The 24570-nt window shown below is 43.7% G+C and overlaps 2 protein-coding genes across 2 annotated transcripts in view; both read left to right on the top strand.

Annotated features, from left to right (window-relative positions):
• pex7 (peroxisomal biogenesis factor 7) overlaps nt 1-12760 on the top strand; it is a 31104-nt gene extending 18344 nt beyond the window's left edge. Inside the window, exons 9-10 of the mRNA XM_020455422.2 lie at nt 5228-5330; nt 11822-12760. Coding sequence (XP_020311011.1) covers nt 5228-5330; nt 11822-11902 — 184 coding nt within the window. The 3' untranslated portion in view covers nt 11903-12760. The remainder of the gene's footprint in view (nt 1-5227; nt 5331-11821) is intronic.
• A 613-nt stretch (nt 12761-13373) lies between these two features.
• slc35d3 (solute carrier family 35 member D3) lies at nt 13374-18144 on the top strand. The gene is made up of 2 exons (XM_020454747.2): nt 13374-14495; nt 15978-18144. Exons 1-2 carry the CDS (start codon nt 14060-14062, stop codon nt 16835-16837), a joined length of 1296 nt encoding a protein of 431 aa, XP_020310336.1. The 5' UTR covers nt 13374-14059; the 3' UTR covers nt 16838-18144.
• Nucleotides 18145-24570: the final 6426 nt, after the last annotated feature.

Raw genomic sequence — 24570 nt, 5'->3', positions numbered from 1 at the left:
ATTTCATTTCTGAAACCTTTACTAAAACCCATTGGAGTCAGTGAAGCGTGATCACTAGATGATACTGTTTCCTGGAAGAAGGGCAATCTCCTTGAATTATTTAAAAGAATTGACCTCCAGGAACACTCGTGTTTGAGAGGTCTGTATAAAGATGTGTAAAATATACATGCAAGCAATGGAAATACCAACCACAATCGTACTATGTTGAGTAGGGTCATAAAATCTGTAATTTCAAGGTAGACTGGTTTATTTTTATTTGGCAATGCGTATTCTCCATCTGAGTTTGAATATGTGAGCCTAATTCCCAAACAATGCCGTCAGTCAAGGGTGTGTTGTTTAGTGTCATGCATCCACCAACAGACCCCCCTCGCATAATCAGAGCAGCGACAACATGACCCATAAATCGCTTTTGTGTACGCTGTCGTCTTTTAGAATCATTCCTTGAGACAGAATTAAAATCGTCCTATGCTATCCTGTACTGAGATCCTATTCTATTCCTCCAGTTTTTTTCCTTAGATCTATTTGAATAATGTTAATGATGCGTGTTGAGGTTGATGCAGGAAGTTGGGTTTTAAGGTAATGTGTCTGTATCGGCCCTTTAAGATCTAGGTATCACCGGTCCTCCAAAGAGAGGGAAGGTTGTCTTGTAGTGATGGGGGAAAAGAATTGATACAGTTACATATCGGGACATTTATTTTTGATGCTACATCGTATTGTTTTGCACTAGTTGGCTGTACCTGCACCAAAACCAGTATATTTCCTTCATAGCTTGTTCTCCATCTTTAAAAAAAAGAATATGGAGCCAATTTGTTTTCAGCACTTTTATTTCCATGACTGATCAAATCTTGTTTTCTCATGGTTCTCTCTCATCTCTCTGCAGCAGACATATGGTGAGCAATATGTTTGGAACATCGAATGGCAATAAAATCACAGTATCGGATCACAATACGTATATAATCGTGAGAATCACATATCGTATCAGCACCTAAGTATCGTGAGGTCCCTGGCAATTCCCAGCGCTATTGTCTTGTATCTCTACAAGTTCTATTGTCACATACACTGCATAGATGCAGTGAAATGTGTTGTTTTACAGGGTCACCAATCATAGTGTGACACCCTGGAGCAAAGTAGGGTTAAGTGCCTTCCTCAAGGGCATATCGACAGGCCATGTCGGCTCAGGTTTTCAAACCAGCAAACTTTCGGTTACTGGCCCAACGCTCTAACTGCTTGGCTAATTGGCGCTGTTTACAGTGTAGTGTGCAATGCAGTGCAGTGTTCAGTGGGCTGGTTGGCTGCTGAGGTTTGGACCAGTGCCAACCTGACTTTTATTGATCTGGCCTGGGGCAAGACTGCCTTGGTTAATTCAGGCAGATTACTGTGGTGGTGTATTTCATTAGAAACTATCGCTGACTACACAGAGGCATTTTATGCGACACCAGGCTTCTTCATACCCCTCCAAGGCCAGCCTTATCTTGTTGTTTGAAGTCCGAAATCGAGTCAATTGCTTTCATGTGAAAAAAATAAACACAATTTTTTTCAATTTGATTCTTGGTGTTTTTCTCTGACTCTGTGGGGAACCTGGTCTCTTTGTTGACGACTTGGCTGCATCTGTCTGGCAGAAAGTTATGCCATGTTATGCAAGTACCCTTAGGTAAAACATAAGTAACACACTTGCCACTGATCGGAATGAGTCATTTTTGGGAGGTTTTCTTCGGCATTGCCTTCACTGGATTACTGTCATAGTGTTTGCTGAAGGCCTACCTGAACGATCTATCTCTGTTCTAGCTGTTGTTCACTCTTCACTTCCCTTGACTTGGCTTTTTGTTTCCGATGTCATGTGAAAGTCAGTGGCTATGGGAAAGGCCCTCTCTGTATATTTTACAAGCCCTTGTCTCACACTGGTGCCTCTGTGCTCTTATAGGCCTAGACACACAGAGCAGGATCATGAGTTTCTCACAGAATTTCAGCCTCAAGACTTTTGAGAAGTTTAACTTGGTCAAAAAAATGTTAGATTTTTACATTCTCCCATCAAGAGGTTATTAAAAAAAAGTGCCTATTATGTGCCAAATAAAGTAATAGTAACAGAGTTGACGATTTCTTCTGAAATCAGTCACGAATTTCCTTTTGACAGGGGGAATGGAAGCTTATTGTGTGCAAAGGGAAGTGGCAATTGAATGCCAGCTTCACAAAACAAATGTTTTAAGTTCCCTTAAATTTAATTTAACTTGGCAAGTCAGTTAAGAACATATTCTTATTTACAATGACGGCCTAGGAACAGTGGGTTAACTCCCTTGTTCAGGGGCAGAACGACATCATTTGACCTTGTCAGCTCGGGGATTCCATCCAGCAACCTTACGATTACTGGCCCAACGCTCTAACCACAAGGCTACCTGCCTCCCAATTGAGGGACGTAAATGAATCACTAATCACATAAAATAAAAAATTATCTTCAGAAATTACTTTGTCAAAGCAACAAAAAAACTAAGGCTTTACAATGATGAAACTTGGAGACATTTCTGGATTTAAAATATTCCTAGAAGTGACACATGGTTAGGGGGGAATGTCAAAATGCAGAATTTTGGCACTTTACCAATATTTATTTAGATTTATGATTTATATAATTTTCCATATGGTCTATATTAAAAGGCACTTCATTTAATATAACAGTCTTTTAAAATTCAATATTGGTGCACAATTTCTAGTTAAAATATCATAGGCACTGTTTTCATGTAACAACCCAATTATGTTGTGCTGGCAGTTATCATTCAGATTTATATATGATATTGGTTACTGAACGGATATTTAACCAGAATTGTCAGTGCAACTCAAGCCCACGTTAGCCTACAGAGCTAATAGCCTAACTCTATGTACATATGACTGGGTAAACCCATAGGTCAATACTGTTTTTGATGTGGAGCGTGTTTAGCCATGGGGTTGTGTCATATTCCGTGAAGAACCAGGTAATTATTTCTAGCACTGCACTGCATCGATCACCTATGCTTTAAAGATAATCAACGGAAATGATTTTCCTTAGATCGTCATGGCACTGCTGAACAAAAGGTTTGTTTTCCTATGTACTGTCCATTCATTACAGGCATGGGACTGGGTAGAGGCGATTGCACCTGTTGTAACATAGACCTCATCCCAGGCCTCTGTTTACTCACTCCAAGTTACGTTTGGGTGTCTTTAGAATTCTACCAGGTCCTGGTGTTTACATGAGATTAGGTGTCCTGTTTGATTCACAGTGCTAGGTGAGGTTGGGTTGCCATGGTGGGCTCTGTTCATTCAGGAGTGTTGGGACAGAAGGTAAACGATGGCGCTGGCCGCTGCCACCTGTTATTGTAGGGCTAATTAGAGCAGGATATTGCCTCACCTCAATTAGCCGGAACGCTGGCTGGGTATTGTGGGAGGAACGAGAAGGAGAGCCATCTACAGTACCTGAGCTAGAGCGCGTCGCCACTGGGCCTGGATCTGACTGTTTGTTCCCACAGAAACGTACTGAGTGTGAGTTATGGAGATGGATCGTGTCTTCTTTTGAGTCCTACTGACACTACTCTTGAAGTGAATGGGGTGGTACACCTGTTCATCAAACATTTCATTCCAAAATCATGGGCATTAATATGGAGTTGGCCCCCTACCTGCTGCTATAACAGCCTCCACTCTACTGGGAAGGCTTTCCATTAGATGTTGGAACACTGCTGCAGGGTCTTGCTTCACTTCAGCCACGAGCATTAGTGAAGTCGGGCACTGATGTTGGGCGATTAGGCCTGGCTCGCAATCAGCATTCCAATTCATCCCAAAAGTTTTCGATGGGGTTAAGGTCAGGGTTCTGTGCAGGCCAATCAAGTTACTCCACACTGATCTTGACAAACCATTTCTGTATGGACCTTGCTTTGTGCACAGGGGCATTGTCATGCTGAAACAGGAAAGGGCCTTCCGCAAACTGTTGCCACAAAGTTGGAAACATAGAATCATCTAGAATGTCTGGTATACTGTAGTGTTAAGATTTCCCTTCATTGGAATTAAGGGACCTAGCCAAACCCATGAAAAACAGCCCCAGGCCATTATTCCTTCTCCACCAAACTTTACAGTTGGCACTGTGCATTCAGGCAGGTAGCATTCTACTGGCATCCGCCAAACCCAGATTCGTCCGTCTGACTGCCAGATAGTGAAGCATGATTCATCACTCAAGAGTCCAATGGCGGCAAGCTTTATTCCAATCCAGCCGACGCATGGTATTGTGCATAGTGATCTTAGGCTTGTGTGCGGCTGCTTGGCCATGGAAACCCATTTCATGAACAGTTCATGTGCTGACGTTGCTTCCAGAGGCAGTTTGGAATTCGGTAGTAAGTGTTGCAACTGAGGACAGACGATTTTTACACACTACGCTCTTCAGCACTCGGCGGTCCCGTTCTTTGAGCTTGTGTGGCCTACCACTTCGCGTCTGAGCCGTTGTTGCTCCTAGACGTTTCCACTTTACAATAATAGCACTTACAGTTGACCGGTGCAGCTCTAGCAGGGCAGAAATTGTACAAACTGACTTGTTGGAATAGTGGCATCCTATGACAGTGCCATGTTGAAAGTCACTAAGCTCTTTAGTAATGTTTTCTATGGAGATTGCATGGCTGTGCTCAATTTTATACACCTGTCAGCAACGGGTGTGGCTGAAATAGCTGAATCCACTCATTTGAAGGCATGTCCACATACTTTTGAAAATATAGTGTACATACTGTAGACACTAACAGCCTTGTTCTCTTTGTGGATTTGTTTTATTCTTCTGTTGGACACCGATGTATCATTTAGACTAGAGAACAATCAACACATATTCTATTTTTCGAGGCTAATTTCCGAGTTTGTTTTCATCATCCGCATTGCTCTTATTTCCTTTTGACTCTAATGGTCTAAGTGGATTTTTTCTTGAATGCAATCCTACCTGTTAACATCCAATGGGCTCCAGACCCACAATGCAGTTGCAGTATGGGAGAGGCCTATTGCTGATTGGCACTAACAGCTCTCTTTCTATAATAACTCTAAATGACTGACTCCCCTGGCACACATAAATAGGCCCGGAATATTTTCAAAAGAAATCATTTAATTACATTTGCTAAGTGGTTCAGTCTGGCACACGCTGCGTCAGGGCTTTGAGCCATCGCCGAGCGTCAGAAGGGGAGAAACGGCGTTTCAATTAGTGGGATTGCCTCATGTTCGGCTGCGTCTGCTTCCACAGGCTCTGGGACTACTCCAGGACCGAGCAGCCGCTGCTGGAGACCCTGGAGCACCACTCAGAGTTCGTCTGTGGCCTGGACTTCAATCTGCAAATCCCCAACCAGGTCTGTCTCACTATTGTCTAACTATCATCGCACTGGCCCATGTATTTATCTCAGCCACAGGGCTCAGCCATTGGACCCAACTTCTGTGGGGGGAAAAACGCTTCTAGGGGTTCCGACACAGCGACATAACACAACAGTGGACACTTACCCCTGCAGGCCCAGCACGTTCACTTAGAGAAAACACTACTTCTGCCTTTTCCTGAGGTATATGTTGTACTGAAGAAAACCGTTGCATAGAGTAAATGTATCCTTAGATAGAACAGCACTGCAGTGGACTTTATATCTATCCATCTGCATTACAGTAGCCAGCATCACATTCTCCCTCACAAAGTGTTTGATATCAGTCCAGCTATCAATCTAGCTGAGGAGCCATATAATTGAAAATGTCACTCTCAGTTCTTCTTATTCCTAACCCGTACCTAGCCTCTACTGTTGGGTCTCTCATGGCTGTTTACATTGTTCAGCCTGAGAGGACTGGAAAATTGACTGATAGGATGTAAAAGCTCTATTGTAAAGGCTAGTCATTACTGGGGTTGTCAATTTTCATATGATGCTGATAGCCTTCCTGTATTATTCTCTGGAAGAAAAAAACGTCACGCACAATTTGGCATAAACACGACTGTGGGTATACAGTGTCCATGGAGCCTGTGGATCTACACACACATACACACATCGAACAAACACACCCACATTCCTGGAAACTTTCAAAGTGACCAGTAAACTACCAGAATGTTGGTATCTTTCAAGGATTTGATGTAATCTATCATCTAGTGGCCCTTTAGGGTACTTCAGATGATCACAGGTGTCGAATAATATCTAGTCCTCTGTGTGGCTTTATCACCTATTAAATAAGAAAAAATTTAAATAAAGAATGACAAAGCTGTAAAACATATACATACACTACCGTTCAAAAGTTTGGGGTCATTTATACATTTTATTGTTTTTGAAAGAAAAGCACACAAAAAATGTCCATTAAAATAACATCAAATTGGTTCAGAAATACAGTGTAGACATTGTTAATGTTGAAAATGACTATTGTAGCTGGAAACGGCAGATTTTTTTATGGAATACCTACATAGGCGTACATTATCAGCGACCATCACTCCTGTGTTCCAATGGCACGTTGTATTAGCTAATTCAAGTTTATCATTTTAAAAGGCGAATTGATTATTAGAAAACCTGTTTGCAATTATGTTAAGCACAGCTGAGAACTGGTGTCCTGATTAAAGAAGCAATAAAACTGGCCATTAGACTAGTTGAGTATCTGGAGCATTTTGATTACAGGCTCAAAATGGCAAGAAAAATAGCACTTTTTTCTGAAACTCGTCTGTCTATTCTTGTCCGGAGAAATGAAGGCTATTCCATGCAAGAAATGGCTTTAGAAGCTTCTGATAGGCTAAGTGACAACATTTGAGTCAATTGGAGGTGTAATTGTGGATGTATTTCAAGGCTTGACATCATGGGAAAATCAAAAGAAATAAGCCAGAAAATAATTGTAGACCTCCACAAGTCTGGTCCATACTTAGGAGCAATTTCCAAACACCTGAAGGTACCACGTTCATCTGTACAAACAATAGTACGCAAGTATAAACACCATGGGATCATGCAGCCGTCATACCGCTCAAAAAAGAGATGCGTTCTGTCTCCTAGAGATGAACATACTATGGTGCGAAAAGTGCAAATCAATCCCTAAACAACAGCAAAGGACCTTGTGAAGATGCTGGAGGAAACGGGTACAAAATTATCTATATCCACAGTAAAATTAGTCCTATATCGGCATAACCTGAAAGGCCGATCAGCAAGGAAGAAGCCACTGCTCCAAAACCGCCATAAAAAAGCCACACCACGGTTTGCAACTGCACATGGGGACAAAGGTCGTACTTTTTGGAGAATGTCCTCTGGTCTGATGAAACAAAAATATAACTGTTTGGCCATAATGACCATCGTTATGTTTGGAGGAAAAAGGGGGAGGCTTGCAAGCCAAAGAACACCATCCCAACCGTGAAGCACGGGGGGTAGCAGCATCTTGTTGTGGGGGTGCTTTGCTGCAGGAGGGACTGGTGCACTTCACAAAATAGATGGCATCATGAGAGAGGAAAATTGTGGATATATTGAAGCAACATCTCAAAACATCAGTTAGTTAAAAGTTAAAGCTTGGTGTGTGGACAGAACTGAAAAAGCATGTGCGAGCAAGGAGGCCTACAAACATGACTCAGTAATTTCTGTACAGCACTTTGAGATATCAGCTGATGTACGAAGGACTATATAAATACATTTGATTTGATTTGAGTTCCACCAGCTCTGTCAGGAGGAATGGACCAAAATTCACCTAACTTATTGTGGGAAGGGTGTGGAAGGCTACCTGAAACGGTTGACCCAAGTTAAATCATGTTAAAGGCAATGCTACCAAATACTACTTGAGTGTATGTAAACTTCTGGGAATGTGATGAAAGAAATAAAAGCTGAAGTAAATCATTCTCTCTACTGTTATTCTGACATTTCACATTCTTAAAATAAAGTGGTGATCCTAACTGACCTAGGACAGGGCATTTTTACTAGGACTATATGTCAGGAATTGTGAAAAACTGAGTTTAAATGTATTTGGCTAAGGTGTGTGTGTGTGTGTGTGTGTGTGTGTGTACAGTGCCTTCGAAAAGTATTCAGACCCCTTGACTTTTTACAAATTTTGTTACGTTACAGCCTTATTCTAAAATGTTTTACATTGTTATTTCTCCTCATCAATCTACACACAATACCCCATAATGACAAAGCAAGTACAGGTGTTTAGAAATGTTTGCAAAAAACAAAATTGTTAAATTTACATAAGTGTTCAGACCCTTTACGATTACAGCATTGAGTCTTCTTGGGTATGACGCTGCAAGCTTGATACACCTGTATTTGGGGAGTTTCTCCCATTCTTCTCTGCAGATCCTCTCAAGCTCTGTCAGGTTGGATGGGGAACATCTCTGCACAGCTATTTTCAGGTCTGTCCAGAGATGTTTGATTGGGCTCTGGCTGGGCCACTCAAGATCATTCAGAGACTTGTCCCGAAACCACTCCTGCGTTGTCTTGGCTGTATGCTTAGGGTCGTTGTCCTGTTGGAAGGTGAACCTTCGCCCCAGTCTGAGGTCCTGAACGCTCTGGAGCAGGTTTTCATAAAGGATCTCTTTGTACTTTGCTCTGTTCATCTTTCCCTCGATCCTGACTAGTCTCCCAGTCCCTGCCACTGAAAAACATCCCCATAGCATTAGGCTGCCACCACCGTGCTTCACCGTAGGGATGGTGCCAGACGTGACGCTTGGCATTCAGGCCAAGGAGTTCCATCTTGGTTTCATCAGACCAGAGAGTCTTGTTTCTCATGGTCCGAGAGTCCTTTTGGTGCTTTTTGGCAAACTCCAGGCGGGCTGTCATGTGTCTTTTACTGAGGAGTGGCTTCCATCTGGCCACTCTACCATAAAGGCCTGATTGGTGGAGTGCTGCAGATATTGTCGCCCTTCTCCCCAGTAGGTGGGCCTATGCCCTCTAAGGCCCACCCATGGCTGCGCACCTGCCCAGTCATGTGAAATCCATAGATTAGGGCCTAATGAATTTATTTCAATTGACTGATTTCCTTATATGAACTATAACTCAGTAAAATCTTTGAAATTGTTGCATCTTGAGTTTATATTTTTGTTCCGTATATTATTGTTAAAAAAAATTAAATTAACAATCAACTTAGTTAATACCATTGGTGTTCATGAGGCTTTCAGCATGAAATAACCGTAATATTTTGACCATAGTTACGATAGATTACGATAAAAAATGTATACATTTTCTGTTAATTACCAAATTTCCTGAAGATTCCGGTAACTTTAGTAAATTACCATTCAGCTTTGCAACCCTACACACACACAGGGGGCTGCCTGTGGTGCAGTCTGCGGGGTCTGGACGGTAGTTTCCACAGTCAGGCCTGACGTCAGCACATAGTGATGGATGAAAGACAGCAGGTCAGAACTGTCAGTGAGACATCACAGCCAGGCTGTGACTCAGATAACAGCAATCAACTACTGCACAGTTCACTTCTCCACCTACATCAAACACTAATACAGGATACCTCAACTGTGCATATATTAGTAAAGGAATTAGACTAAGACATCCTATATTTGTTCAATGTTTGTGTCAGCATATCCTTTTTGGATTACCTTGAGGATGATCTTGAAGTATTTTTTTCCCCTTCTTCTGGCAGAAGTACATTTCGTAGAAAAGTAGATGGCGTTTAACATTCTCTTTTTAAGCAGTGGGTATGGCATCTCAGTCATCCATTTAGGTCTTGTACTTTACATAATTTCAGTTACCCCCGTAAAGTTGTGTAAATGTAAACACATTTTAAGGATATGCCTTAATTTGGAACAGCAATCAAAATTACTCAGATACCCCGCTTCTAATTATTATGAATGATGACGTCCCCTGAGCCAAACTCGTCTGGGGGCTGAAAATCTCTTTCTGGCAGATGTTTGCCAGTTGCACATCTACTGCTACCAATGGAAGTCGTGCCTACCCAGCACAGCTACACAAAAGCTTGCTTGGCACTCCAACCAATTTGTTGGGATAAGTGTATTTTTTCAAGCATCAATTTTTCCTAATTTATTCTTTCAGGCACAGGTTTGTCTGTTGCCAACCTGCGGGGGTGCAGGAGGGTACGGTTACCTGTGCCAAGAAGAGGGAGCATGCAGTATCAGAGCGGGGGAAAACACCTACAGCAGTGTTTCTCTCCCGCCCCCCCAACAGTGGAGAGAATAAACCGTAGGCTAACGCACACAACCTCCATCTCAACATGCCAAGAAGATACAGCCTTGACACAGCCCACTACCCTCTCCAGTCTCCACATGACTGGAAGTCTCCTACAGTACAACCCTCAACTGTCTCCCTCTACCAACACACAGCACATCACTGCACGCACCCCCATCCCCTTACCCTCACCCTCACCCCAGCTAATGTGCAGAGTGGTCCCCCACCCTCCCACAGACTAATGCTGCATGCAGTCACACGTGTCTGATTGATCCCCTCTCTCCAGGTTGTGCTAGCCTCTGACCAGCTCTATTGTCGTTGTGCTGTGAAGCGCACCACACCACACAGCACAGCAGCCTCCCCTGCATAGACCCTCCAAACTGCAGTAATTACATGTTAACAGCTCCTTACAGAGGAGCAGGAGTTAAGCTGCTTGGATGCCAGGCAGGGGTAATACATCACAGAGGGGAGAATATGACAGATATTCTAACATCCAGACGAAATTCAGGGAGAGACTCAAAAGTTTTCCTCCCCTAGAATAGGTTGGAGAAATCCGGTTTTGGAGAAAGTTGAAGTATAGGATTGGACCTCTCCGTTCTCTGCCACCCAGCAGGGACAGGGACTCCCCTCAGAGGTCATTCCTCCTCCTCTTCCTCTTTTACCCTCCAGACTGCTGCAGCGCTGGCCTCTCTGTGGCTTTCACTTTGTTTTGCAGTAAAGTAATTAATGGAGGACATTTTTTTTCCTTCAATGGCTGAGTCACGGGCTGGTCTGCTTGGCAGTGAGGCAGATTCTCCTCTGTAGTACTCAAGAATAATGAATTCCCCCCTCCCACCAAGGCACGGAGAGGAGAGGAAAGAGCTAAATGAAGTATGGCGCTCTGTTGGAGACATATTTCTTCAGAGCTAAATCATACTGGCAGAATTCTATAGCACCGTGTTTGTTATTTTATGACCCTCCATACTTTATTGTTCATAAAAGCTAAATAAACTTAGCCTTTTATTTAAATATATGTGGACAGATAGGCCAGTATATAATTTGTCGTGTGTGAAGACTTTTTTGACTGCCGTGCCACGGAGCTTTCGGTCTGTGGAGCTAAAAAGCCCTGATCAATTTGCCATGCTATTGAATAGCATTTTTATTGTCTTTATAAAGACTAAATGAAAGTGGACCGTGTGTAATTGAGTTGATAACCATGACATTCTGTACTTCTGATAGAGTTCAAACTAATAACGAACCCCACTAAGGCTCAAAAACATGTCTCCACATTGTTGAAAAAGCACTTTAACGCCTTTTGAGGCGTCAATGCAATGACTGCTTGAAAAGCCAATCTCCACTCAGACACTGTACTCGCAGTATACAGAGTAATATTGAAAATGTCTAAACAGTATGTGCAATTCTGTCTGAACAACAAAAAATGGTGTCCTCACACCTAGACACCATAAAATGTTCACTGCTATTATAGGAACAGCAGACAATTGTGGACCAAAACTACCCTCGACACTCTCCATCCAACTCCAAATCCTGCCCATTGTATGAATGTGACTGACCATACAACAAGTCACATGCATCCTAATATATCATAGTCCTCTGTCTGACTCCAGTCTGAAACCCAACAAAGACACATTTTCTTATCATGTGAAATCACATGAGGACGTCATCTCCATCACTCGGATCACGTGGAATCTAATTTTGATTCGTGCAATCTGTCTTTGTGTCCACAGGTGGTGGACTGCTCCTGGGATGAGACGGTGAAAATCTACACACCTCTATGCCTGGCTGCCCCTCCGCCTAGCGCACGGTAGAGAGCTCATAATTGCCCTGCCGCAAGGAAGAGGAGAGAGGACTTTTAGGACGGCAGTGGGTTTCAATCATGGCCGTGGCGTTTGCCAAAGCTTCACTGCGGCTTTCATAATGATTCTACTAAAAGGGGGGCTGTGGGAACGCGTCATCGTAGCCCGCACACACAACAGAGTCTGAATACAGATGGGAAAGCGGGGATTCCTCCCCGTCTGAGAGAGAGAGGGAGAGTTTTATATGAAGGTTGCTCAACTCAAACACGTGCCAACAAAATGCCCGATGATCTGCTGTTTGTCCTTATTGTTGGTAGAATGTATGGTCATATTGGTGTATTTAGTGATAGTGTACTGATTTAGTGAGGGGTTGAAATGCATTTGATTATTTACTTAATTTCTCTGCGTCCTCGACCAAGGAGAAACAAACCTGGCCATATAACTCGACACACAGGCTTGCACTCTATCCATGATCTTGTCAGACTTTCCATTGCATTAAAATGTTCATTCTACGGATATGAAAGTAAATGTCATGAATCTGACAGAATGTTCTCTGTGCCCTGGTGGGAGAGGTGAGGGGAGAGAGCCCTAATTTAGCCCTCATCAATCCCAGCTTTATGCTGCTTTATGCATATGAGTTGGGCTGCCGATTGGTGCAGCGTTCTAAGGCACTGCATCTCAGTGCTAGAGGTGTCACTACAGACCCTGGTTCGATTCCAGGCTGTATCACAGCTGGCCGTGATTGGGAGACCAATTGGGGGGCGCACAGCGTCCTTAGAGTTTGGCCTTCATTGTAAATAAGAATTTGTTCTTAACTGACTTACCTAGTTAAATAAAGGTTAAATAAAAGCTGTTGAGGCCTGAACCAAATGTTCTCTGGAGACCGTTTTTTTTCTTCTTCTGTGTGAGTACATTTCATAATGAAAGTGACTGCACACAGGCGAGCTGTCTGGCATTGATTGCACCAATCTGAAATAGGCTCCAACCCTCTTGGAATTAGTATTTTACAATCTTCTTTGCTATTGTTTCTTTTTTTGCATATAGACTGAAGTCATTGTCTTTCACCGGTTTATTATTTTGCCTATAGGGCTACGTTTATTTTAGTGTTTGTTTGTTTTGGTTTCTTTATGCTTGTCTTATCAAGATTTGCTTAGCGCTATGGACTAAATTGCAATCACACTGGATGCATTCTTATCACACATAATTCCTACTGGTCGACATGGGAAAACTTACAAGGGAAATATATAAACAGAGTGTACCTTTCTTTGCTTCAAATGGGATTTAATCATGAAACATACTAACTTTATGCCTATTTTATTTTAATGATCCACCATCATTTGGATTTTTCACACTGGAAGCTGAATTGTCGTGGTCAAAATCAATCTACAGAGAGAGTTTTTTTTAAATACATCAGAGACAGTAATGCATGGTTGAGGTAACACTATAGAGAATGGTTCCCCTCAAAACGTTATGTCCCTTGAAGAAAATTAACTGGGTCCATGTGCCCTGGTCCCCGTTCATCGTGACACTACAATTTAGTCTAATTTACGCCGATTTCATGCGTTTGCAAAGCGTTGTAATTGGTCCGAGGACTGCAATATGTAAATAAAACAGACTGGTAAAGTCCTTCAAAGTAAGTAGGCTGGTTCCTACGTCCGTTATTGTGGGTAAAAGGCAACCAACCACAGTTGCGGCAAATGTGTTATTCAACGTGGCAACTTAAGCGCTCAAGTGTTGCGCTCATGCAGCTCTGTTCTAGAGGTAATATACTGTCGGGTTTACCCATATGCACTGTAGTTTAGTTCTTTCACAACAGCTCACCTCGCAGTCTCTGTGCTGTATCCAACAGCATGTGACACCAAAGTAAGTAAGCTAGAACCTCACGAACAGAAAAGGTGATTTAATTGATGAAAAACGCATATTCAAACATTTGCGTCAACATTCCCAAGCTTTTTTATTTTCAAGGTTTTGGGACCAGCCTCTATTTGTTTTACGGACCCCGTTGTATTGAAAGGTCCTGCTTGCAATCGATTTTTTTCTTGACATTTACAGCTGTGCTCTCAAGGAGAAAGGCTGTACAGTATACACGTTATTCAAAGGGACTGAGCGCACAATAAGGACCCACCGTTATTTTCCTTGCTCTTGCGTAAAGGGAAATTCAAGGCAACCATGGAAGTTTGTAAAGGTCGTTTTCTTGGTATCTCCGTCGCTGTTGCTCATGGATTTTTCTCGGGATCGTTGAACATTTTGCTAAAATTTCTCATCACGACTTATAACTTCAACTACCTCACTCTCATCCAGTGCCTCACCAGCACATTGGCGGCGGTTACACTTGAGATACTAAGGAGACTGGGAAAAGTAGACATACCCCCGTTCAGCCTTCAACTAGCCAAAGTCTTCGGAAGTGTTTGTATTCTGTCCACATTACAGTCCACTCTGACACTATGGTCTCTCAGAGGACTGAGTCTACCCATGTATGTGGTTTTCAAACGTTGTCTACCGTTGGCCACCCTGGGTATCGGCGTGTGCATTCTGAAGAACGGAACCCCATCAGTGGGGGTCATAACGGCGGTGCTCATCACTACCGGAGGAGCAGCTTTAGCTGGTAAAATTACACGTATTATTATATTATACTTATACATCAAGTTAAGTAAGAACGAAACATTATGATGTATACTAAATTGCCTATCCATATGGTGCATATTACGCAGTTAAAAGTGGTGAGTGTTATGGGCTTCAAATTACTGCATACAAGCGATCATTTATCCTAGAGCCAATATTACAAATACACCATCCTGCCCACTGGGCACAGACGTCATTTCAAGGTTTTGTTGTGATTTAAGTCTGGTTGAGTTCTCAACTAACTTGAGTTCAAGTAAAACACAAGTCACTATGTCATTGGATTTATATATTAATCAAAATTCCCTTTTCAGTTGATTACTTTTTGCAAATCCAATCCGTTTTCTACGTTGATTCAATGTCATCACATATGTATATCGTTTTTTTTTAATGACGTGGAAACTTGATTCAACCAGTTTTTGCCTACTGGGGATTACAACAAAAAAACAAGTTAAGAAAGTGATTCGTGTTTTCTAAAAAGGTGCCATTGTAAAGTATACAGATGCAGAAGTTCTGAATGTTGCTGATACTGTGAGGAAAATGCGCCACCTTGCTCTGTCATATGGATAGGATGTGTTAAAGATGTCTCCACACTACTTTATAATAACTTTCAGAAGAGCCATTACATCCGCACTGCAAATTGGCCAGTGTTACCTAGTGTTGGTTTTTCAGTCTAAAATTTCTAGACTTGATTCAAGAGTTATCTGTGGAGTTGGACTTATCTGAGATGGTTATTCCAGTTTAGATGGTTTAGGTAGTCTCATTGAGCAATCTTCCTTACCTTGGCAGTCATTCAGAATGCAGATTGCAGGTGATTAGAAGTTAAAATTGTTGAATATCATCAGCCACTGTGGATAGATTCCAATAGGAATTACATATCACTTTGCAAGCCAGCATAAACTTGCCTGATTTGGCCTCCAAACAAGGAGTTTCAGACCACTGCGTTAGGGTAAATCTAGGCCGTCAAAGTAAGGTCTTATGATATATGTAATGTGTTGCCATAAAGAGTTTAATTTCAATGATTACATATTCACACGGGCACTGACTTGATGAAGGCTACAGGACTGAATGCCACGGAATGCAATAACCATGTTTCTGTCACTATCAAACACAGTCATGGATGGTACTGGTAACTCCACAATTCATGGAAAGGCACACTGGGAAATATGCAAATAAGGCTTTACACCCTACAGTGTTAAAGCAACACCCCAAAACGAGTTACTACAACACTACAGGGGTTAATTCTCTAACACTGAGAGTAATAGCATTAGCTCTAAGCAAAGTGTTAGTAAAGTGTGGACCCATATAGACTGAAAAAGTGTTATATTTAACACTCAGAGAGCTGATTAAACACGGGATACTTTTTGACAATAAGAAAGTTTTGAGAAAAAAAGTAATTGCGTATTTTCTTTTGCTGTTCTCTCACCACTGCGGTTCTTATTGTGACACGGTGTCTGTGTTAACTCAGGGTCTGGTGACGTGACGGGTGACCCGTTTGGCTACGTGACGGGCGTCCTGGCTGTGATCATCCACGCCTCCTACCTGGTCCTGATCCAGAAGACCAGCATAGACAGTGAATATGGCCCCCTCACGGCCCAGTATTCCATCGCCATCATGGCCTCCCCAGTTCTCTTAATCTGCTCCATCGTCAGCATGGACTCCATCAACATGTGGAGCTACACGGGCTGGAGTAACCCCTTCATCTCTGGCATCTTCTCCATCTGCATCATCATCGGCTGTGCCATGAACTTTACCACGCTGCAGTGCACCTACATCAACTCGGCCGTCACCACCAGCTTCGTGGGCGTGGTAAAGAGCATCGCCACCATCACAGTGGGCATGGTGGCCTTCAGCGACGTGGAGCCCACCAGGCTGTTTGTGGCCGGCGTGGTGGTCAACACGGTGGGTTCGATCACCTACTGTATCGTCAAGTACTTTGAGACCAGGAGGAAGACCCTCTACCAGGACCTGGAGGAGCAAAGCAAGGACGAAACTCTGCCTGGACAGCCTTACATCGAGAAGAAGCCACCCAACGGAGACCTGGAGCCCCTGCCCAATGGTCGCAGAGGGTCTGACGGAGGATTGATCGAAGGATCTATCCCCACACAGGAGCAACTACTCAATGATCAGCGCCTCAGTGACTACCCACCTCAAGACACCAGCAACAGTATGGAGTTTGTAGAACTCCAGAGAGAGGCCTTCCATAGCGAGAACCGGGCCAGCCCGTCTGTGAGTGACAGTTACGTTGGGGTGTGGAGGTCCATCCGTAACCTGAAGTTCTTCAAGAAAGACACCTTAATAGATAATATGGAGGTGCAGAGCCCTTGATGGGGAATCTCTATTTTCAAAGGATGCATGTTTTGTCAGTCCTTTATGTTTCTATTTATTTCTAAGACTGCTTTGACATTGCACACTGATGAATGTTTTTGAGATCCGTTTTTTTGTTGTTGGCAAACATGCTCTTGTGGAAGAAAAAAATATTTTTAAGAAGACGGAATGTTCATATGAACTGGATAAAAATACTGACTATTCTTTAAAAAAAACATTTGTTTAAATGTTTTATATTGATTTTATCAGTTATATTAATAACAGGTGAATAATTGATAGTACATCGTGTAAGGTTGAAATTGATATGTTATGACGTTATAAAAAAATATGAGTAATTTATTTGCACGTAATGTTACTGCCTGTCCTGATTCTGTATGGTCCATGAATTGTGATGTTTGGCAAGTGAAGAGCAACAGCAACTGCCATTTGCATGAACAATGCAAAGTCAATTTAAACCATTTTTATGAAACTGTTCCACTGGGAAGTTGGCTTCTTCTTTATGATAAAACCATTAGAGTGAAATGCATGGTAATTGTTTTAGCCATATTGCCTTTCCATTGAGGAATCTTTTTGAATTACCAACAATAGATAGCTGTTGTGATAAGGTTCACTTATTGTCAACGCTATATAGGCGTACTGAAAGCGTCTCCCAGGGGCAGATTGTGAGGACATCATTATGGGTAGACCACATCGATCCTTAATGTCAATATTAGATTGGAAAGAGAATTACTTCTGTCTCTACAGAACACATGGCTCATTAGTCAAAGTAAACCACAACAATTCCCGTAGAGAAGATCTGAGCTGTTGAAGAAAACACAGCTATTTCACATCACCCCCAAGGAGGATTCCTGTGTCGTGATTCAAAGTAATACTGTATACATATCTGAAAGCTAATGCATTTTCCAGCATGTTTTAGAATACTTCCTTATCTAAATGCATGCAGTGAGAGGATGTTTGTGTCCTTCCAGAGTACCTGCAGTGGAGAGGAGAGGGAGAAGCGTGAGCAATCTGTCCCCCTTACCAACCAGAAAGAGGCCTGCAGTCAGCACTTTAGCTGCAGGAAAATCCATCCCAAAGTGCCTTTGAAATCCTTCAGTGGGACTCTGGAAGTACAGATAGACCAGGGGAAAAAAATAACCGGACTTGGAACATAAAAGAGAAATAGGCGATTCTGATTGAGAAAGGGGAGTTTTTTCCACATCCTCTCATTTTGGGGGGAAATAGAGATGAATTCAGACAAATGTACAGGAAAGGAAACAACATGCACACATCGGAGTGGTTTTTGAATTAAACAATATTCAACATTGGATCGTCTGCTGCACTCCAGTATTGTCTACTTTCAATTATGTTATCTAGGTGTTTCTCTATGTAGACCACTGATTGTGGAATCAATCACAGAGTGATAGTTAAACACCTCATTAACCAAATCTGCATGGATTCTCCATACAATCCATACCATACAGCTACACTTTCTAATGTTGGCCTGCCCATCAACACAGCCTCTGTCTCATCCTCATTTATGTGATGAGCAAAAGGTACTTTAATAAAAATGCCATTTTTTTAGGAGACGTTCATTCCCATTTCCCATTTTTGCTAGCAAAAAGTTTACTGGAAGTATTTTACTAAGAAATGCCATGGTAGATAGAGAGAGAGGGGGAGAGAGAGTCATATTTCCATAAAATGGAAAACAAAGCCTGTAATGACACAATTTCTGGTGAATTCAATAAACGTGAGATTGAACATTACACGCTATTGCAATTATTCAGGAGGAAGATATGGCTGAGAAACATCAGGCGTAGGGACATCAGTCTGCAGAAGTCCTTTGAGGACCTGAAGAAAGGGCATTGTGCTGTGTGTGACGAGCACTTTGAAGAGTGTTTTATTCTGATTAAGGTACTATCTATCTTTGTCAATAAAATACATTTCAGTGAAATGATACTGAACTTTTCTGGTAAAAATGTCTCTTTCAAAAGGGTTCACGGAAGACACTGTCCTCAGAGGCAGTACCTACCAGAATAAATTGCTGGAATCCACCCCCTCAATCTGCAACAGATGCACGGCGTAGTCTAGAAAGAAGTAAGCCAACTACAAAGTTTGTAGGTATAAAGTCTAGAACAGGTATAAAGTCTTGGTATATTTTTGAAGGAGAGGACAGGGAAGCAGATATATGAGTTTTAGGTGAGAAAGAGAGGGTAGACCCAGCTCCAGCAGAAGAAGCAGCAGATGCTGAGTTTAGTTCAGGTGGTCTGCAGGAGGTGGTCTGTCAGGTGACAGAGGTGGTAGAAGGCATCCTCACAAGCATTCAGGTGTCAAAGGAAGCAGCATGTACCACAGTTGTCATGCAGGAGGGGGCCTTCATCCAATTGAAGGAGGTCTACAGTATAATAATAATAATACATCCACAGTGGTTAATTGCACACACATTGAAACAAAAATATCACAGATGTTACTTTTTTAAGAGAATACAGTTCCTGGAAAATAAGCTGTTAAAATCACACAAAAACAACCGCCAAATGCAAAGCAGGCATGCCATCAAAACCAAGTACGTCGTCATCTTAAAGATTGGAATAACACACATTTTGACTTCTAATAGACAACAGTAGGATTGATTATACAATTATATGGTGATTTAATCATGCATATATACTCTTTATAATTTGTAGAACTAAATAAGATCCAATGTTGGAGGGCATGGAGTCACTACCTCCACATCTAAAGGACTACTTCAAACTACATTGCAGTGTGCAGAGTAATAAAAGAGGGCGGAGGTTCTCTGTGGAGATGAAACAACTTAGAATACAGCTGTACCACAACAGTCCTTCCATTCCTGCAGGAAAAATTATCCTGCCATCCCTAGTACCCTCCATTGGTACCTTGCCCGCACCATTGGTTGTTTCACTATATTGGATCACTCCAATATATTGGTATCACTCCGCAGCGGAGGGATACATCCAAGGTGAGGATTTACAGATTTACTTCCCTGTACACCTGTGTCACGGCTGGGGTCCGCCCCTATATATAGACCCCATGGCGACGACACACGTTCTCTTTCATTTTCTCGGCGGACGTCCGTATGGTTTGAGGTACAAACTTTCTGAAGTTTGCTTGGTAAGTCACTGGTAAGTGTAATATATTGCGTGGAAGTATACTCACTGGCTGTTTGCAGTCTGGAGAAGCTGGCCATATGGCCAGCCCCTCCTTTTGAGTGCTCCACTCTCTGCGCCGGTTGATCTGTATTTTCAGCCCGTGGTTTCGTTAGCGTTACACTATGACTCTGTGTGCAACCATTAGTATGGTGGCTCTTGCTGCCACAAACTATCATTTATTTTACACAACTTGCCGACTGACTTGTTCTATGTGTGTGTTGTGAATTGCTTTAACATGCTGTTCTCTGCTGATTACCCTGCAGGTCTTTTTTCTTGTTCTTTCACCTGCAGAGTGTAAGAGTAGAGTGGTGGGCTTTCCACTATATTGAGACATTCACTTTGGAGTTCCTTAACGGAGTTACTCCATCATATGGTTCTGTTTTCACTGCTTGGATATTAAACCGGTAGGTAATATTGCAGTTGGCGTAAAACAAATAAATCAAATCCATTACCTGGTTGCAGTTTTTTTGTCTGCCTGCTTTCCCACACGGGTCCCATATTTTGCAGAGGTACTGGTTAATTTATCCCTCACCGGGTTCCTATTCCTCCAAGCTGGTCCCTTCATAAGCTCTCCCAGGGCATCGGACCCCTGCTCCATGGCCTTGTTGGCTTGGCTGAGCTTATGGCTTCCCTTTGTGGCAAGTGTGATGTAGGGTTTGCATACCTCGTGTTTGCGCTGCCTGGGTTTAAGCCACGTGGAGAGGGCGGTGGAGCGCCCTACTGGATGCCTATTTTGTGTGGTGTTCTCAGAACGCCTGCGCCTGGCATGATTGGAGGCCATGCACAAGTGGGTCAGCCAGGCTCGGGCTCAGACTGGGAATGAGCTCCCTCCCTCAGGAGTGGTGTGCCAGCAAGCTGTTAGTCCCTCTACTGGGCCCAGTACCCCTACCAGGAAGTGTGGCTGGAGCCACCGCCCATCTGCTGCCAGTCCTGAACGGGGGCAGGAGTCGGACCGCTGGAATCACCTTGAATGGAGGGCGCATGCTTCAATAGCGACGACAGCTGTTCCCTGTTGGCCAGTGATAGGCTGTTCCTGGGGGATGATGCTGGCACTGTTCCCCACCATGAGCGGGGCTGACAGGTCATCAGGAGCCTACTCACTCGGGTAGCCACTGCACTGGACATCAAACTGGTGGACAGTGATGACTCTCCATCTGTCCCCATCTCTGCTGAGTTCCGTGCGGCCTTGCAGGAGAGCTGGGCCTCTTCCAGGGGGCGCTTCCGACTCAGCAGAGAATGGACCATGGAGCTATTTTGCGGGCGCAGAGTCACTCGGCCTCTGGGAGTACCCAACCATGGACACTATGATCGCTGCCATTGTCCTCCCAGACTGGGAGATTATAGGGCGGAACCCAGAACTGAAGCCGGGATCCCCCCAGTCTTTGATGCAGACTTGAAAGCCACATTTGGGTCCCTCTGCTCTCTTGGCCTCCTTGCCAATGCAGCCATGCTGCTGCAGGCCTACCTGCAGACACTGTTGCTCCGGCTGCAGGAGGGCACGCCTGCTTTCCCTGCTCCAGAGGGATGTAGCCCGCGCCAATGGACATCTCTGGCTGACCCAATCCCATCTGCCGGCTGCTCTCCAGAGAATGTTTGCCACTTTCACCATCAACCCAGGGCTGACGTTTGTCCCAGGGGTTGATGACATTCTGGAGCTTACCGATAAGGTTCATAGGGACCGGGAGACCCTGAGACGTTCAAGCCGCCTGCTCAGGCCCTGGGTCCAAGGCATACGGACCGTCGCCACCCACCTGCACCCAAACGACAGTTCATGGTTCTTCCCTTCGGCCTCTCCTTGGCACCCCGCACTTTCACTTTCATGGACGCTGTCCTGGCACTTCTCACGCCCAGAGGATTGTTAATCCTCAATTACGTGAACGATTGACTGATTTGTTCCCCGACCAGGACCCAGGTCCTGTCAGACATAGACATGCTCCTGACCCACATCGGCGGCCTGGGAATTACTGTAAATGACAAGAAGTGTGGTCTGATGCCCACCCAGAGAGTGGCCTTCATTGGCATGGAACTGGACTCAGTCCTCATGAGAGCACGCCTACCCCCCAGAAGGGTTCAGGCAATCTTGCCTCAACCACTTTCAGCAGGGGCGGGTGGTATCCGCCCTGACCTGCCAATGCCTGTTGGGTTTGCTGACGACGCCCTCGTTGCTGATTCCCCTGGGCCTGCTCCATCTCCGGCCCCTTCAACGGTGGTTCAACTCCCACCGGCTGCACCCGAAGCACCACCATCACAGGCAGCTACGGGTGACCGCACAGTGCCCCAGCGCATTGTTGAGGTGGCACTGTTGCTCCTTTCTCTCAGGTGGGATGGAGATGCTGAGGATGTGCCGCCGGGAGCTGGTCAGCACAGACGCCTCCCAGATCAGCTGGTTGGGTGTGACCAAGGGCAGGTTGGCCAGCAGCTGTTGGCTACCCCTTCAGAGCGGCAGGCACATTGTGGTCTTTCCTTCCATCTGAAGGGAAGACATGTCCTGGAGAGAATGGACAACACCACAGTGGTGGCTTACGTCATCCAGAAGGTTCTTCTGATGCAACAACCTTTATCAAAAGGAAGCACTACACTGAAGATGCTAGGCTGGTGGAGCCATCTCCACTGCTGAGGGTGATGGTAACAAAGATGGAGGACATAATTGACAAAAACTTTAGCAGTCTCTGGGCAAAAACTGGCATTGTGTCAGGACTAAGAGTCCTCTTACTTAGATCTAGTGCCTTTGATTGCATCCTGGAAGACCATGTCGAGCATTTCTACCCCTCATAGAAAAAAATATAAAGAAATACACCATGTGTAGAATGCGAGCGCAGCTTAGAAAAATTAATTGTGTTGTTAACGAACCAATAACCACAGCACAGAGAAAACAGAAGTGTTTCGCCAGGTAGTAATTTGTTTTTGTGCCTGGACTTCCCCCCGTCTCACTATCCTGGTGACGAGAACAAAAACAAACAGAGAAAAGGAGAGTCATACATTCCCTTTATCCCAGGGATCATCAACTAGATTCAGCCGAGTGCCTTTTGTTCTTGAGTGGAGGGCCAAATAAAACCGCCCATGGGCCAATTTCATCCCGCAGGTTGGGGGAACCCTGCTTTGTCCTCACTGTCACTCAGAAACTAATTCCAATGTCTGCCTGGTGATGGTTCTGTTCAAAACAAAACGATTGTAAAATAATTTCAGTTCCAACACCTGGTTCTAGCTCGTTTGAAGTGTAACAATGCAGCACATTAATTCATGCAAACTCTGTTCGTATATGCTCATCCGTGTTCTAGCTCTTCAAGTAAACAAATACCTCCTCTGCTTTCTCAGATGCGTTGTCCTGAATGATTAGCTAGCTACTGTTTGCTATTTTTCTGGCACGTGCAGAATCTGATTTATTGATCTACAGTAGATAGCTAACGTTAGCAAGCGATTCGCCATTTTGCAGAAAAATAATACTGTATATTTCGAACTAGCTACTATTTCTCTCTTGCCCATGTGAAATTATAAAATGTATTAAGAGAACAGTAATGGGTTAGCTATAGTTAATAAACTAAATTATATTTTTTGCAAAGTTAGCTTAGCCATATCGCGCAAGTTGACTGCTCCATTGCTGCCGTTCTTTGGATTGCATCTTCCCAGGTCCCGGTAGTGTAAGAAACTCTGTGAGTTGTGTGTATTGTCAGTCTGCCACCAACAGTCTGTGACCTGTGGGTCAGAGCATGAAATTCACCGTCCAAGTCTGTGTGACAGCTTTCCCCTACCTATCCCTTTTATCATAGGATATCGGTCGTTCTTGTCTTGTGCTGACTTAGCCCACCAGCTAATGTGTGGGTGTGTGTTGGCCACATACTCCGGTGCAGACCATGTCAAAATATCAATCAATCAAATGTATTTATCAAGCCCTTTTTACATCAGCAGAAGTCACAAAGTGCTATACAGAAACCCAGCCTAAAACTCCAAACAGCAAGCATTGCAGATGTAGAAGCACGTGGCTAGGAAAAACTCCCTAGAAAGACAGGAACCTAGTGTCGTGTCTTTGGCTATGCCGGATTAAGTGATATTACATGCTATTCTATAAAATTATTTCTCCATAATTAATATCACCTGATTGAGCTAATCATGTAAATGTAATTAACTAGAGAGTCGGGAACCACAAAGGAATATTTATAGAGCTGCCCGCCTGTCCCACATCACTACTCTGGACGGCTCTGACTTAGAATACGTGGACAACTACAAATACCTAGGTGTCTGGTTAGACTATAAACTCTCCTTCCAGACCCACATCAAACATCTCCAATCCAAAGTTAAATCTAGAATTGGCTTCCTATTTCGCAACAAAGCATCCTTCACTCATGCTGCCAAACATGCCCTTGTATAACTGACCATCCTACCAATTCTCGACTTTGGCGATGTCATTTACAAAATAGCCTCCAATACCCTACTCAACAAATTGGATGCAGTCTATCACAGTGCCATCCGTTTTGTCACCAAAGCCCCATATACTACCCACCATTGCGACCTGTACGCTCTCGTTGGCTGGTCCTCGCTTCATACTCGTCGCCAAACCCACTGGCTCCATGTCATCTACAAGACCCTGCT

Source organism: Oncorhynchus kisutch, linkage group LG21, assembly GCF_002021735.2.
Source record: "Oncorhynchus kisutch isolate 150728-3 linkage group LG21, Okis_V2, whole genome shotgun sequence".
Lineage (NCBI taxonomy): Eukaryota > Metazoa > Chordata > Actinopteri > Salmoniformes > Salmonidae > Oncorhynchus > Oncorhynchus kisutch.
This window is presented reverse-complemented; position numbering and strand designations above follow the sequence as displayed.

What these genes read in the sequence shown, in the direction of transcription:
- slc35d3 (XM_020454747.2), top strand. Translation starts at nt 14,060, where the DNA reads ATGGAAGTTTGTAAAGGTCGTTTTCTTGGTATCTCCGTCGCTGTTGCT. An exon ending in CGGAGGAGCAGCTTTAGCTG is followed by an intron (nt 14,496 to 15,977) that starts GTAAAATTACAC and finishes GTGTTAACTCAG; the next exon opens with GGTCTGGTGACGTGACGGGT.